Source organism: Lepisosteus platostomus, chromosome 9, assembly GCF_059453375.1.
Source record: "Lepisosteus platostomus isolate fLepPlt1 chromosome 9, fLepPlt1.hap1, whole genome shotgun sequence".
In the NCBI taxonomy this organism is placed as follows: Eukaryota; Metazoa; Chordata; class Actinopteri; order Semionotiformes; family Lepisosteidae; genus Lepisosteus; species Lepisosteus platostomus.
The window spans coordinates 41660588-41674379 of record NC_142619.1 but is presented as its reverse complement, the minus strand read 5'-3'; the positions used below and the strand labels follow the sequence as shown (position 1 = coordinate 41674379).

General features: G+C 35.9%; 1 protein-coding gene across 6 annotated transcripts in view; it reads left to right on the top strand.

Annotated features, from left to right (window-relative positions):
- The first annotated feature begins 5841 nt into the window (after positions 1-5841).
- Positions 5842-13792, top strand: part of tbc1d22a (TBC1 domain family, member 22a) — a 217078-nt gene continuing 209127 nt past the window's right edge. For 5 of the 6 annotated variants that reach the window (XM_088645042.1, XM_088645041.1, XM_088645038.1 and 2 more), the window contains exons 1-2: positions 5843-6059; positions 10002-10058. In XM_088645042.1, coding sequence (XP_088501168.1) covers positions 5998-6059; positions 10002-10058 — 119 coding nt within the window. In that variant the 5' untranslated portion in view covers positions 5843-5997. Of the gene's footprint in view, positions 6060-10001; positions 10059-13792 lie in introns of all 6 variants that reach the window. The other variant, XM_088645043.1, reaches the window with a different exon arrangement.

The window sequence follows — 13792 nt, the reverse complement described above, 5'->3', positions numbered from 1 at the left end:
AGCAACCTAATTTTTCTTAAAGGTCTCCCATCTCAGTACTGAAAAATCCCAACGTTGCCTGGTTTCTGAGAACTAAGGATATCAGGCAAAAAATAATACTACTGTTGTCAATCTAATATTTTGCATAATTAAGCACATTCAATACTTTTATAAAAAATACTCTTCTCGTTTATAGAGAATGCTCACTGGGGTCTATTACAATTTTTTAGCAGAACAATGAATAGAGTTTAAAACTGCAATATACTGTACATATACAATTCATTTTTTGACCTATGACGACTCCATAAAAAGCAATGGGTAGAGTAAGCATCGTGCACAAATCATGTAATTAATGCAGTATAATACTCAGCTTGCTTAGGGCTGTTATTTTAACAACAGGTAATGGCATAAGCCCATTTACTAAAGACTGGCATACTTGTTGGCCTATTTGCTAAACAGGTTTCTCACATTAACAACCTATTTGTGCACTCATTGTTAAGACGAGAAATGTATTGTTGTCTTTTTCTTTGTTTTGTTGTGTCCAATTTGAATTGCAAATCCACTCTACAATCCTTACGTTTGTTTTAAATAGCAAATTCACTTGAGGATCTCACCCTGTTTATTGTTATCACAAACAAGAGGTGATATTAAATGTGTTAATTAAGGATAATTTGTTTTAAATGCTATAATTTATGTTGTTGACTGTAAACATCTCATGTGCAGATGTGTAGGTACTGTATTTGTGTTATACAGTTATTCACATGGACCTAATTTTATAAAATACATATACAAGGAAACAAAGATTTTGAGAGTTATGCTAAATACCAGTTTAGTGTACTTAAAAGCTGTTGACTTTAACACTGTAAATGTGTGGCATTTACATAGAAGCTTGTATGAAATAAATTTAAGAAGGATTTCGTTTGCTGTCATAGACAGGATTGGATTCAATTAAATAAATCAGGTAGCTATGCACCTTGATGTAAAATACAGTGCTTTCCAGATGTATTCAAACCCTCGATGAAATAGAAACATAAAATGTCATATAGGAGAACGTTTTATGGATTGGGTAAAGTGTCTCACTTAAAATATTGTAAAAATATTATACTAAAATCATAGTACATTGCACAGATATATTATTTTTTATTCATATTACATAAATAATAATACATAATAATAATGACATAATTTGTTTATCATAACAGTTTAAATTCAGTTTAAATTCCTCGAAATACTCCTTTAAATGAAACATAACAAAATCTACAATTACATATTGTACATATTGTTTCCATTGCACAATCTACAGTGCAATGGAAACCTCCCACATAATAATAATAATAAAAAAATCACTTTACTAACCCTATACAATTTCTTGCATTTAGGAATTTGTCTTTTCACATACCCCAGCTTGCTCTCCATGAGACACACAGACACACATATAGGGAGAGAGCCTGGGGTCAAAGCGCAGGGTCAGCCATTGTACAGTGCCCCTGGAGCAGTAGAGGACCTGAAGATTTCCTCTTTTCTCTATGGGATATGAAAGGTGGGGTATAAAAGAAGGAAATACACAGAAGACATTCAGTAGTAACAGCATCGTCATTGTTAGGGTCAGAGAGCTCTTCAAAGACTGCAGGCAAATGGTCATTGAGCTCATCGGAAGTGTGGGAATGGCTATAAAATCCCCAAAAAGGTAACTTTCTACTGTAGTGTCATTTACTAAGATATTAAAGACATCATTGCTAGGGATAGAACACAAGTATATTTTGCCATCATGGTGGTTTGGCAGGAAACAGTAAATTCAAAGGAAACAGCTGGAAATCTTCAATACAAACTGGTGTACTCTGGATACAAAGTGTTGAGAAAATAGTTCAAAGTCATCTACTGTACATGAACATATCATTAATAGCTAGGTTGCAAGTAAAAAGCTTCTTATGAGGGCAAACCACAAAAAAAAGTGACTCAAACTTGCCAAACACCATTTGCACTACGCATCTTATGGTCAGTTGAAATGAAAATTGAGCATCTTGGACATGGTCAGCAGTGTTATGTTTGGCATAAGTAAGACGGATTTCATGCTGAGAAAACACTCATGCTCACTGTGAAATATTGGGGGGAGTCTATGTTTTGAATTGAACTATTATGATTTGAATGATGTTTTGTTTGCGTAGACTCCGGATCACTTGAATCAGGAAGCTCAAGCTTGACGGGAAAATGGAGATCCCAGCAGGACATCGATCCAAAGCAAATGTCCAAACTGAAAAGGAATGGTTAACTACATATATTAACATATGTTATTGACTGGCCTTTTCAGTGTTGGGTCAAATTTCCCATTGGCCTTTACCAATCATGGTCTCCTAATAATCCACATCTATGAATTGGCTTCATCACTCTGTTCTCCTCCACATTTATAGCTGATGTGTAGTGAATGTACTGTGTACACTATGGCTGCAGTCGCATCATCCAGCTGGGTGTAAAGTGCTCTGAGTGGAGTGTCCAGAAAAGTGCTATATAAGTGTAACAAATTATAATTATTTAATACATTTTTAGCAACTGGTATATGGTGTCCAATTAAGAAGGCATTATTTAAATCAACTAGACTTCAGGATCTTATATTTTTACAACTAAAAAGACAGGACTGTGTCCTTCCGGTACAGGAAAGTCAACTGCCTGTACTCCCCCAAAGTTTACAAGGTTTTACTGATTTGTAAGAATTTCCTTTTACTGGCTGTTTCTCAGCTTTTTAACTATCCACCTTTTTCTACAAAAAATATACACTTTGTACATAGACACAGTAATCTTAGATCAGCCACTGCCACGGGAGCCGAATCCGACTCCTGTGGAGCGTGTAGTTTAAGACCCTATATGGGATGGTATAATCCGGAAGTTACTGGAGAAGGACATCAGGGAAGACATGGCGAGGAATGGATGGGATGACGGACAGGGGGGCGGTGAAGACAGTGACCTGGTACATGGGGGGAGCACAGGCCAATGAGTCTTCTAATGCTGAGCCCGGAACAGCGGAGACACTAGGCTTGTAAAGCCAAAACACTAACAAGAAACACAGGGAAGTAATGAAACTGAATCAATAACAGAAATTGGTAGGAGTGCCCTATAGTGGAGGAATGTGAACAAACAGCTGCAGGGTAAAAGGGTAGAAATGGTGTCTTTTTGCAACCCATAGTTTAGTATATTTAATTATGTATTTAATATTTTTAACTAGTGTATGTTTTTAATATAGTATTAATAATAATATTAAATACATAGTTAAATATACCTATGTACCCATGTACCCTGTGCTTGATCTAATTGGGTCAACAGCTATTACAAGGGGTCTAGTTTCTCATTAATTACATTTTTATCCAGTTTAAAATCATTCCTCCCGAGTCACATTCATAAAGTAGAGAATTAGACAAGATTGATTCAATTGAAGCACTCACTGGAATGCAATCTAGGACAGTATTATTTCTTCTTCAAAAAATTTAGAACACCAGCTCATCCATTTTAAATTTGCACACAATTTATGCGACGCCATTGTACTGATTTTGAGTGATGATTGTATAATTCTCTTGTGCACAGATGCACACAGGTTGTAGTTGGTGTTACTTACACTTTTTAGGAGACAATTGAAATAGAATGCTTTTGGATGTACATAACTGGTATCAGAATGTTGGAAGGGCAAGCCACTGAATGACAAGGAGAGCAGTAGAGACCCTATGCGTAGCTGTAAAAGGGGCAACATGGGGGTTAGCCCAGGCTCAGGGGGTCAGACGATGTCAGTATAGAAACCTATGCCCTCAGGCCATGGACAGGAGCGACCTGGTGCTAGGCGGGTCTCAGGACATCCATATCCTCAATGCTGAGCTAGGAGCATACAGACACAGGAGGTAAATAGGCTACACAACAAGACACACCGGAAAGACATGAATAATCACAGGGAACTAGGAACAGGACAGAAGTAGAGCGCCCTCTAGGTGTTCAGGGCATGACAACTGGTTTGATTTCAGATGTAAATTATGTGATTGTGCCAATCACCCCCTGATAGCTTCTTTTCGGTTACAATTCCCAGGTTACTATCAATCTCAGGCATGATGTCTTTTGCTGATGGGTCTAATTGGTACCAAGAAATCGATTTTGTAAGGCTGGATAAGGAGTTATTCTTTAAACACACATTGTGCCTATGCATAAACTGTACTTGCATGGTCACATTTTTTTTTAATCACAATCTCCCATGTAAGAATTTTAATAATAATTTGTATTTGTATTTTTGATGTTATTTTTGTTAGCTTACTTATACTTAGCTAGTATTTGTTTAGACTTTTACTTATTTAGCTGCCATATCACCTTGCAACTCACAGCTGGAAACCCACTGAAGGTGTGAGCCTGGTTAGTACCAGGATTAGGGGACCTCCTGGGAAACACTAAGGTTGCTACTGGAAGAGGTACTAATGGGCCTGCAGGGGGCGCTCACCCCACAGTCTGTGTGGGACCTAATAACCCAGTATTCCCCAGTATTTGGCATCCTGGCCAAATTTCCCATTGGCCTTTACCAATCAAACTCTTTGTGGGTGAGTGGTGCACATTTATTGTGGGTGGTGCTTGTACTCTGGCGTAGCAGAGCTAGTTTCAACAGGGTGACGTCATCGCCCTCTTGCGCGTAGCAGGGACCTCAGCCGCCTTGGCTGAGGGAGGTCTCCTTTAGCTCATGCGGCTGGTTCCCTGTTACATTACTCTGGAGACCCGGGTACGTGCCCAGGTGATGCGGGATGAACCGGCAGGGTGGAGCGGTGAAGGCACAAGCCCGAGTGGAACTGCGATGGTCACAGTAGCACCTCAGGTTCTGGGTCTCACAGTTAGAACTTCCCTCGTATTTCTTGTCCCCAACTGCTCTTCAGTCACCCACAGTCTAAATCAAAGATCGTGTTGGCTTTTCCCATGGGCCAATCGTTGTTGCTGGGAGACCTCCAGTTGCCTTCACACTGAGCCCAAACTGAGTTTGTGTATCAGCAGTAGTTTCTCTAAATGTTGTGGTTTGTCAGGGCGCTTAACACTCATGAGCTGAACAGTGCCTTTGAGGCCTCAGTGGGGTGCCAGCTCAGCAATGGATTGCACTAGTAGAAAAGGTGGGGCTGGGTGATGTAGCAGTGTCTCATTAGATCACTTTGATTTACATAGTCAGCATAAGGGCAGAGACAAGGGCACATCATAAGATGTAATGACAGCATTTATTTTCAGAGAGCTGTGGTTATGATAATAACCTGGCATTTCCCTTCTTTCAATATTTTCAATGCTGCTGGACTCTTGAGACATTGTTTGTCAGGCTTTTTGTAGATTTTCCTTAACAGCACTCATTTCCAAGTGTTTTACATGTGTTTCCCTTTCAATACAATTTTGTTTTCATGCTGTTCCATCCACTCAGAATACAGATGGAGCTCACTGTAATAATAATGTTTACATGTGAGGACTTTAGCATTGTTAACACAGAAATTTAACTATTTTGCAGACCAAAATAAAACAAAGGGCTGAAAAATCATACATTTTATACTTTACAGAAGAAATGTGTCTAGTTTATATATGTACACACAGTATGCAGTATATATATATAGTGTATATACAGTATATTTAGTGTTTTGTATTACATAGACTACAAAAATTAGAAAGGGCTGCTCCAGTAGACATTAAAGCTTTGGGATTTTGTGAAAAGAGTTGACTGCTTACAAAAGAAAAAAAATTGCAGCAATTGTGGGTGACATCAGTTTTTGTGCATGTCTAGCCTTTTTCGTGACGTTTTACGCTTTTTTATTCGCTTCAAGCGGTTGTTACTTTTGATTGGAGAAAAGCACGGGTCTGCCAAATCAGCCAATGAACATAGAGCTTGTTGTCAGAAGGTTGAGGCAATATGGCAGCCTTCTTAGTTTAGCAGGAAGAGTCTGTGAGTAAATAAACATTGACTGGAAGCGAACAGCATTTTCTATAAATTGTTTCTGGTTCTGGAACAAACTGTAATTGCACTTCAGAAAGAAAATGTCAAACGACGGTAGCAAAAAGCAATTCTGGAAGAGAAACGTCGCTAAGGTGCCTGGCAGGTTTGTGACGTGTTCTATTTACATCAGTGGGTTAAATGTTTTACTGTGCAACAGGAAAACCAGTAATTACTTTTTTATTTCTCTCAAATTCTAGAATACCTGGCCCTCGAAACAAGGAAATAACTTTATCGTGATACGTGATATTTTGACCTGAGTGCTGAAAGTACTGATCTTATAATAGTTTCATCAATCCTATAAACGTAAAAAAGTTATTAATAAATTAAAAACTGTGAGATTATTAATTATTCTAGAATGAAGTCTGGTAAACTATAAACTGGAAGATTATTCAAGTGTTGGGTACCAGCAGTGCATTCTTACTCATGTCAACATCCTAATACTAGACCCTTTAGGGTTTTTAAAATGACGGCATCAGCGTATCCTTTATCGTCTAGCTAAAGTATTTCGTGGTATTAGGTTAAGCAATATACATATTCGTTTAAGTATTTTCTAAGTATTATGCATGATAACGTTTACGTTTTTGAAGTTTATTCAATGTTAAATACTGCTGCTTTTTACTGTTAAGTAGTCCAACCTTTGAAAGAATAAGTTCACCGAAGTCTCCAATTTACACAACTGTTCAGCAATGACGACAACAAAAATTGAATCGCAGATTTATAGCTTTCGCTTTTATTGTGAATTGGCGGCCCTTAATTTATTTTAAAAACCGTTTACTCCGATATTTAATTGTTGTATCGGGGATAATCACCAAGTAATCGAGAGAGAGACTAATGCAACAAAAAGTATTTTGCATTTTTGCCCAATAAAAATATTTTTAGTGTGAGCATTCAAATTTAGATTAAAATTTGCTTTAAAAATGTCTAAATAATTTGTAATTCAAGGGAATTATATCTTTCAAGGCACTGTACAGTAGGTTTTAAAATAGCCTACTGTATGTGAACTTCTTAGCCTTGGTATTTTGCAAACACTTCTTTGGCTTTGATGCTCTCAAGGATAAGTGCCTTCTAGATGAACCTTTTAAATATGTTCTTAAAATATTCATGAAGGACATTTGACCTCTCTGCCACACAGAACCTCTTCTTTTCCAGGTTGTGTGACTTACCTTTGTGATCTGCTATTTTCAGCGCATATCATAAATGTTCTATTAGAGACTGCAATAAAACAGATTTGTATTCACACTTCATCTTTTGGACTTTGTTTGATGCAGGTTTTGTATGATCCTATTGTGAAGTTTATATGTAAGCAAATGTGAACTTTATGTCCGAACCAATTTTTTAAAATAAAAATATACTTGAACTTAAGTCACTAGTGTTGTAGGATGCATACCAAGCTGAAAGTATAAGAATAAACATGGATGACGTGCTTTTGCAAAATCAACTTCACCTTCTGGAGCTACATATACACCTGATGATTTTGTTCAAAATCTCAACTTGTGGCAAATTAATGTTTTCTTTTCGTGTTTCACTAAAACCTCAGCACAGACCCCAGATTCATAATGTCAGCCTTGGATGGTAGTCTTAGGGATGTTGTTTCCTCATGCCTGAGTTTTTGTGGATCATGGTTATTGCCCTTGAGTGTGATTCTTCCTCCCAAACCACTTAACTCTTTCAATTAACTAATTGAAACAACCATGGAATTAGCTTTGAAACTGGACTGTCTTATGGATTTTTCTGTAATCATCCATTTATTTTCTGAACTGCCTTATCCAATAGGTTAGGGAACCTATTGGATACAGGGTGGTTGGGGAGCCTGAACCTGTCCTGACAAGCAAGAGATGCAAGGCAGGATACACCCTGGACAGGACGCCAGTCCATCACAGGGCACACACATATGCTTACACCAGCGACAATTTTCCCGGAAGCCAATTAACCTACCAGTTTGAACTGTGGGAGGGAACTGGAGCACCCAGCAAAAAGCCACGTGAACATGCAAACAACATGGGGAGAACATGCAAACAGCACACAGACCGCACACAGACAAACAAACTCCACATAGATTGCACCCTAGATGCAAAACTGAAACAAGGACCTCAGAGCTGCAAGGCAGTAATGCTAACCACTGCACCACCAAGCTACCCCTTTACGTTAGACCTTTAGAATTTATTCGGACTTTCCCAAAGATGATGTGGTACTTAGCCTTCTTTGGAAATCAAGTAGCTTCTGATTCCCAGATGCTTTTATAAGCTTTGAGAGAATTAAATTTCTACTCTTTATATTTATCATATATACAGGGTATATCTAGTTTTTAATTGTAAAAATCTTCTTAAGTATTACACAGTTATTGTACAGTATGTACATATTCACTATGCATTTTTGGCACATTTTAATTCATGCTTAAAGGCCTTGATGCACACATACATTGCCTTTGCTAAATCAATTTTTAATTAGGCAATGAACTTTTAAGTATTTGGATATTATTGTATGTAATTTACACTTATTGCCAGGAAATAAGACTGTAGTAATTGTGAAATTTCTATGCTGCTAGTCAAACTACTTTTTCTGCTGTGTATGTCTCATAAGTTTATTATTTTGTTTCAAGAAAACACGTTCAACTTGTTTGGTTACAAGTTGCATGGCTGGAATTTCTAACACACAACCTGTTTGAGGAATGCTTTAATATTCAGTGTGGTATGTTTAACACTGGTGATACCTGCTATGGTGTTTGTATTTTGTCCATTGTCCAAATAGTGTGGTTCTAAATTAAAGAAAGTTATTCAAGAACATAACATTAATGTCTTGACTCCATCCAAAATTATATATTTATCAAAAACACTCCAATTAACAGCAGTAAATTGCAGATGAAAGGCATTTTATTTTTTAATTAATTCACAGTAATATCTATTAATGTGCAGTTTAACAAAAACCAATGAGTACATTTTCCTTATAGTTTTAACCTCATTGAAAGATGCATTTGGGGTTTTAAGAGAGAGCTGGACGTATTCTGTAAATTGACTTGCTCAAAAATGATTTGAGGGAAAAAAGGTGTCAGTTTAGTAGTAGGGAATAGCTGCACTGGTATAACTTGTAACTTATTAAGGTTACAGATGTTGGTTTCATGAGCAAAGCAATTTTTTTTATAAATTCATTTGTTGGTAAAAATACAGTATTTTATAAGGAACAAGTAAAGATATATTCCATGCTGAAAAGAGAATAAGAGAAATACAATGTTTTGGCTGTGGAGCCTTCTCTCTCTCTTTTGGGTCTCCCCCAAAAAGGCTTCACCTTTTCAGCACGGAATAAACCTTGTTCCTTAGCAGCCTACACATGCTGAATTAGCTACCTACTTGAACTACTTCAGTAATTTATAACATGAACATGTGGAAAAGATTGCAGAAGGTATCAAAAGTATGTTATTCATCAAGTTACACTTATTCGGATGTACATGACTATTTCTTTATTATAAGTTTGAAATTATACACTTCTTACATCCAACTGTAAGCTGGTAAATTTGGGCAATGTTTTACTTTTGGTACTTCCGTCTAAAAGGTGATAGATTTCATGTAAACAATACAGTGTTTGTAAAATGTATCTTTTGAGGTAATCCCTAAGACCAGGCATTTTGATATCCTTGTGGGTTCCATAATTTACTGCTTAGTGAATTTTGTGGGTTTAATGCAACAGCATAGTCATGCTTTTCCCATAGTCTGGACAAGGAATCAATCTTGCTAACAATGCAGTTGATTTCTTGAATTAAACGCATTGTTGAATTTACAATCCTAAAATTATCAGTGAGGTGCCTGAGGTTTTTATTTTTTAACAGCAGAGGACAATATGTACCAACGTAACCCATATGGTTGAAGAGTCTGAGGAAGTAGAATGAGTGCAGAGATTTTCTAAATATAACACACAGCATCAATGTGAAATATGTTTTATATGTTGATATGGTGTCTTATGTTACTTATGTATATCTGATGAAAATGAAATAAAAGTTAAAACTCAGGTTTTATCTTGTAATTGTTTTTTTTTAACTTGTTTTTTTTTCTAGTATACAACATGTGTATGGAGCTCAGCACCCACCTTTTGACCCTCTTCTCCATTCAAAGTAAGTGTCAAAAATGGATTCAAATAAATCTTTATCTAAAAACAGTGGCAGCTGTGAGACAGCTCCATTCATTCAGAAGTCAACATTGTGATCTTATGATGACACTCGCTGGAAAACAAGAGCGTTTTCTATTTGCAGACTTGTTTTGTTCTGTCATCATGTTCTGTATTTTTCTAATGCACCTTACTTAAATTGATTATAGATACCTGCTTTTACCTTAGCATAATGTATGTTATTGCTTGCATGCATGTAGTGCTATTTTAAGTCATTGTTCAAATTAAAATGTTTTTAGCCTCTCATTTGGGTCAACAGATTTATTAGTTCCTTTGCATTTGCTCCATTTCATTTGCTATTTAGTGAAACCACTAAATAAAGACATAAATATAGAAATCTTAAGATTTTTAAAATACATGACTTTGCTAAAATTTATGTAAAAATAAAAACGATTACAAACGCCAGGGGAGAGAGAGAACAGGGGAGGGATGTTGGTTTTGCATAAGGGGCGGGGCTATGGAAATGAGGTAATAGCAATGTGTTACATGTTCTGGCTGTTTGTGAATTATCGTTGTTGAGTATAGAGTGTTGAGGTATTGATTTTGTGTAATGCTTTATGTTGAAAATTGAGCTGGATTTTGTTTATGATAAGTTTGAGTGGAGGAGAATTAGCTTTCTTCAGAATCAATTGAGGCACAGTGACGTTTGATATGAAATTCACCATTGACATGAAACAAATATCACATGGCTTCATTCCACTTTATTATTAAAATAGGTATATATTTTTCTTGTGCTTTTTTCTTGTGTGAAGAACCTGAACCTAAGAAATGTTGTAAATGAGAGTAGGCCATTTGTCTTATCCAGTGAATTGTTAAACACATGTTCTACTTATGTGTCTGAATAAAAAGTTCTAAAAGTGTTTGAACAATAAATTGAGATGTAAATACTTACTTGCTGTTAGTTTTAGTTGTGTTTTTTAAATACTAAGCTTATAAAGCTGAACAGAATGTTTCAAGCAGGCCAATTTAAGTAGAAACACAACAGTAAATCAAATAAAAGTCATTGTGTTTCTTTTTTATTTTTTTAATCAAGAATGTTATTAATTTTATTATCTATTTTGACATATTGTAAATGCAATGTAGAAAATTAATTATCTGTGAAATCTTGTCAGGCATTATACAGTATGTTTGCCTGCTACATATACAGGTATACTGTAAGTACAAACTAGAGCAGATGTGCAGCTTTACCTGGCACTTGACCATCACTTAGGGCCTGTCGTAGAATTCCATACTGGGGGCAGGAATGTGGGAGAAATGGACAGTTATATTACATTAGGTTTGGTTGTGCTTATGTTTTGCACAGCAGGGCTCTGTCCAATTCAGTTTTGATCATGTACAAATTGTCATGCTTTTTAATAATAACATAGTGTGACCAAAGGAGTAGTGACAAACCCCACAAAAGGCCATAGTTATTGAAATTCAGTTTAATAATCCAGTAAGGCCTTTAACAACAGCTTTTCTGTAGTCCAGCACTAGAATTCTTACATATTTTATATCCAATCCAGTTCCATACTACTTGGTATTTTTCATTTGCTTGTTCTCATTTCCTGCACAAAAGCTTCTGTGAAATTGTGCTTGGGAGGACTATTAGGAAATAAGTTTGATTTAATTCCAATTTGGCCCTTTTCTTAATGTCTTCTACAGTATACAATAGGATACTGTTAGGTGTTAATGCACTATTTGCTTCCACATTATGAAATTGATGCTCATATTGAAAAGAAACTTGTTTCGTTTGTCTCTCCAACCCAGTCTTTTAGAAAGCAGTTGCCTGTTGTAGTCTTAGTAAAGGTCCTAATTTAATTTAAGTTAAATTAATTTGGCTGAGAGAGAAGTTTTCCCTTTATTCATTCAGAAGTCTTAAAATGTGGTTTTAATGGCTTTTTAAAAGTTATTTTATTCCTGTCTTCAAAAGGTTTTAAATAATTGTAATTTCTGCATTTGACTGTAGAATATATTGAATTACTTTTATTGCTTATTAGCCTTATTTACTTTTGTTCAAATTAATTTTGTATTCTTATTTCACTTCCATAAAAAGTTACTATATATTTTCTTCATGGCTGTTGTGTATTGTGTGCTATTCTGTACACTTAACTTTTAATCAATAATTTGTTAACATTGTGTTGCAATATTTTTAATTTCTGGAGTCATTCTTAGTTTCATTTATGTGTTTACTTGTCTGATGATGTTGTCTTAAATGTATTGACTGTGTCAGGTTAAAATGTATTTTTATACATTGATAATTTATAACCTTTATAATCTAAATTAAGGTAAAATTCTACTTCTTATAAAATACTTGAATTTTTGTTGAGATGGTCACCCAGAATCTATTGGACATCTTTTTTTCACCTCAGAAATATCGCTAGACTACGCCCTATGCTATCACTAACCATGGCTGAAAAGCTGACCAACACATTTGTGTTATCTCGAATTGACTACTGTAATGCTCTATTCACTGGGGTATCTAAATCTACTTTGAACAAACTGCAGTATGTCCAAAATTCAACAGCCAGGATCCTGACCAGGTATAGTGCAAGTGATCAAGTACCTGTCTGAACTATTATCGCCTTACTCCCCACCTCGCAACCTTCGCTGTTCTAGTTCTGGTCTCCTAACTGTCCTCCAAGCCCGTCTACATTGTATGGGTGACAGGGCCTTCTCCTGCCTCCAAGCTCTGGAACTCTCTGCCCAAGGATATCAGAGAGTCACCTTCTCTAAACTCCTTCAAATCCAGACTCAAAACCTTCTTCTTTAGGAGAGCCTTTACTTAACTGGTTCCATTCTTCACTCCTCTGCTTTTCCTAGTACCTCCATCCACGGTCTCCTCTGTATATTGTAATTGTGTTTTATCTTGTGTATTCTTTTTGTTTATTGTTGTTCTCATTCTGTAAAGCGCTTTGAGAAGCCACTTTTAAAGGCGCTATACAAAATAGTTTATTATTATTATTGATTTTCTAAACATAAATTCATTTAATGCTTAGAGTTACTGTACATTTAGTCTAAATTTAAAAATAATTTATTTTCACATCTAAGATTTTTTTATAAATATGATTGTTTTTAACAGAATTGCTCTGTTTTCCAGTCCTGTGTGTTACTTTTAGACGCACAGTACCACCACCTCAAGCATAAATTGTAGGTGAGGTGTCCCAGTGAAGCTACATGGGGTTTATAAAAGATATAAGAGATCTCTATTGCTTGGCAATTCAATTTTAGAAAAAAGTTATAAATCAAATACAGTAAGGCACTTATTAATTTTTTAGCACCGGCAGATGGCAAATGCCCAAAAACTGAATTTCTGGGTGGCTGTCACCGTTCTAATCCATTATCATTCAGAATCATTATAACAGTCGAGTCTCCTTCAGGAGCAGTGGACACTTTGGACTCTTTCTGTCAAATAAATTGTTTTCTGGTAAATAGGATGAACTTCATCAAAAGTTTTCTCAAGTTCTCATATTGTCAGTTTTTCAACATTTCTCTCAGCTCTGAAGCCCTGAGGTTTCAGTTGCCTTATGGACAGTGGTGTTCACAGTTGTGATTAATTAGCTTGTTTAGTTGGCAAGATTTCAGAGAACATTACAAGCTGCTATTTCTTTTTAATGCTTTCTGCATACCTTCCATTAGTGGAATATCATAAATCTGAAGTCTCTGTTTTTCATATATATTTTATTTTAAGCACTACAAAAA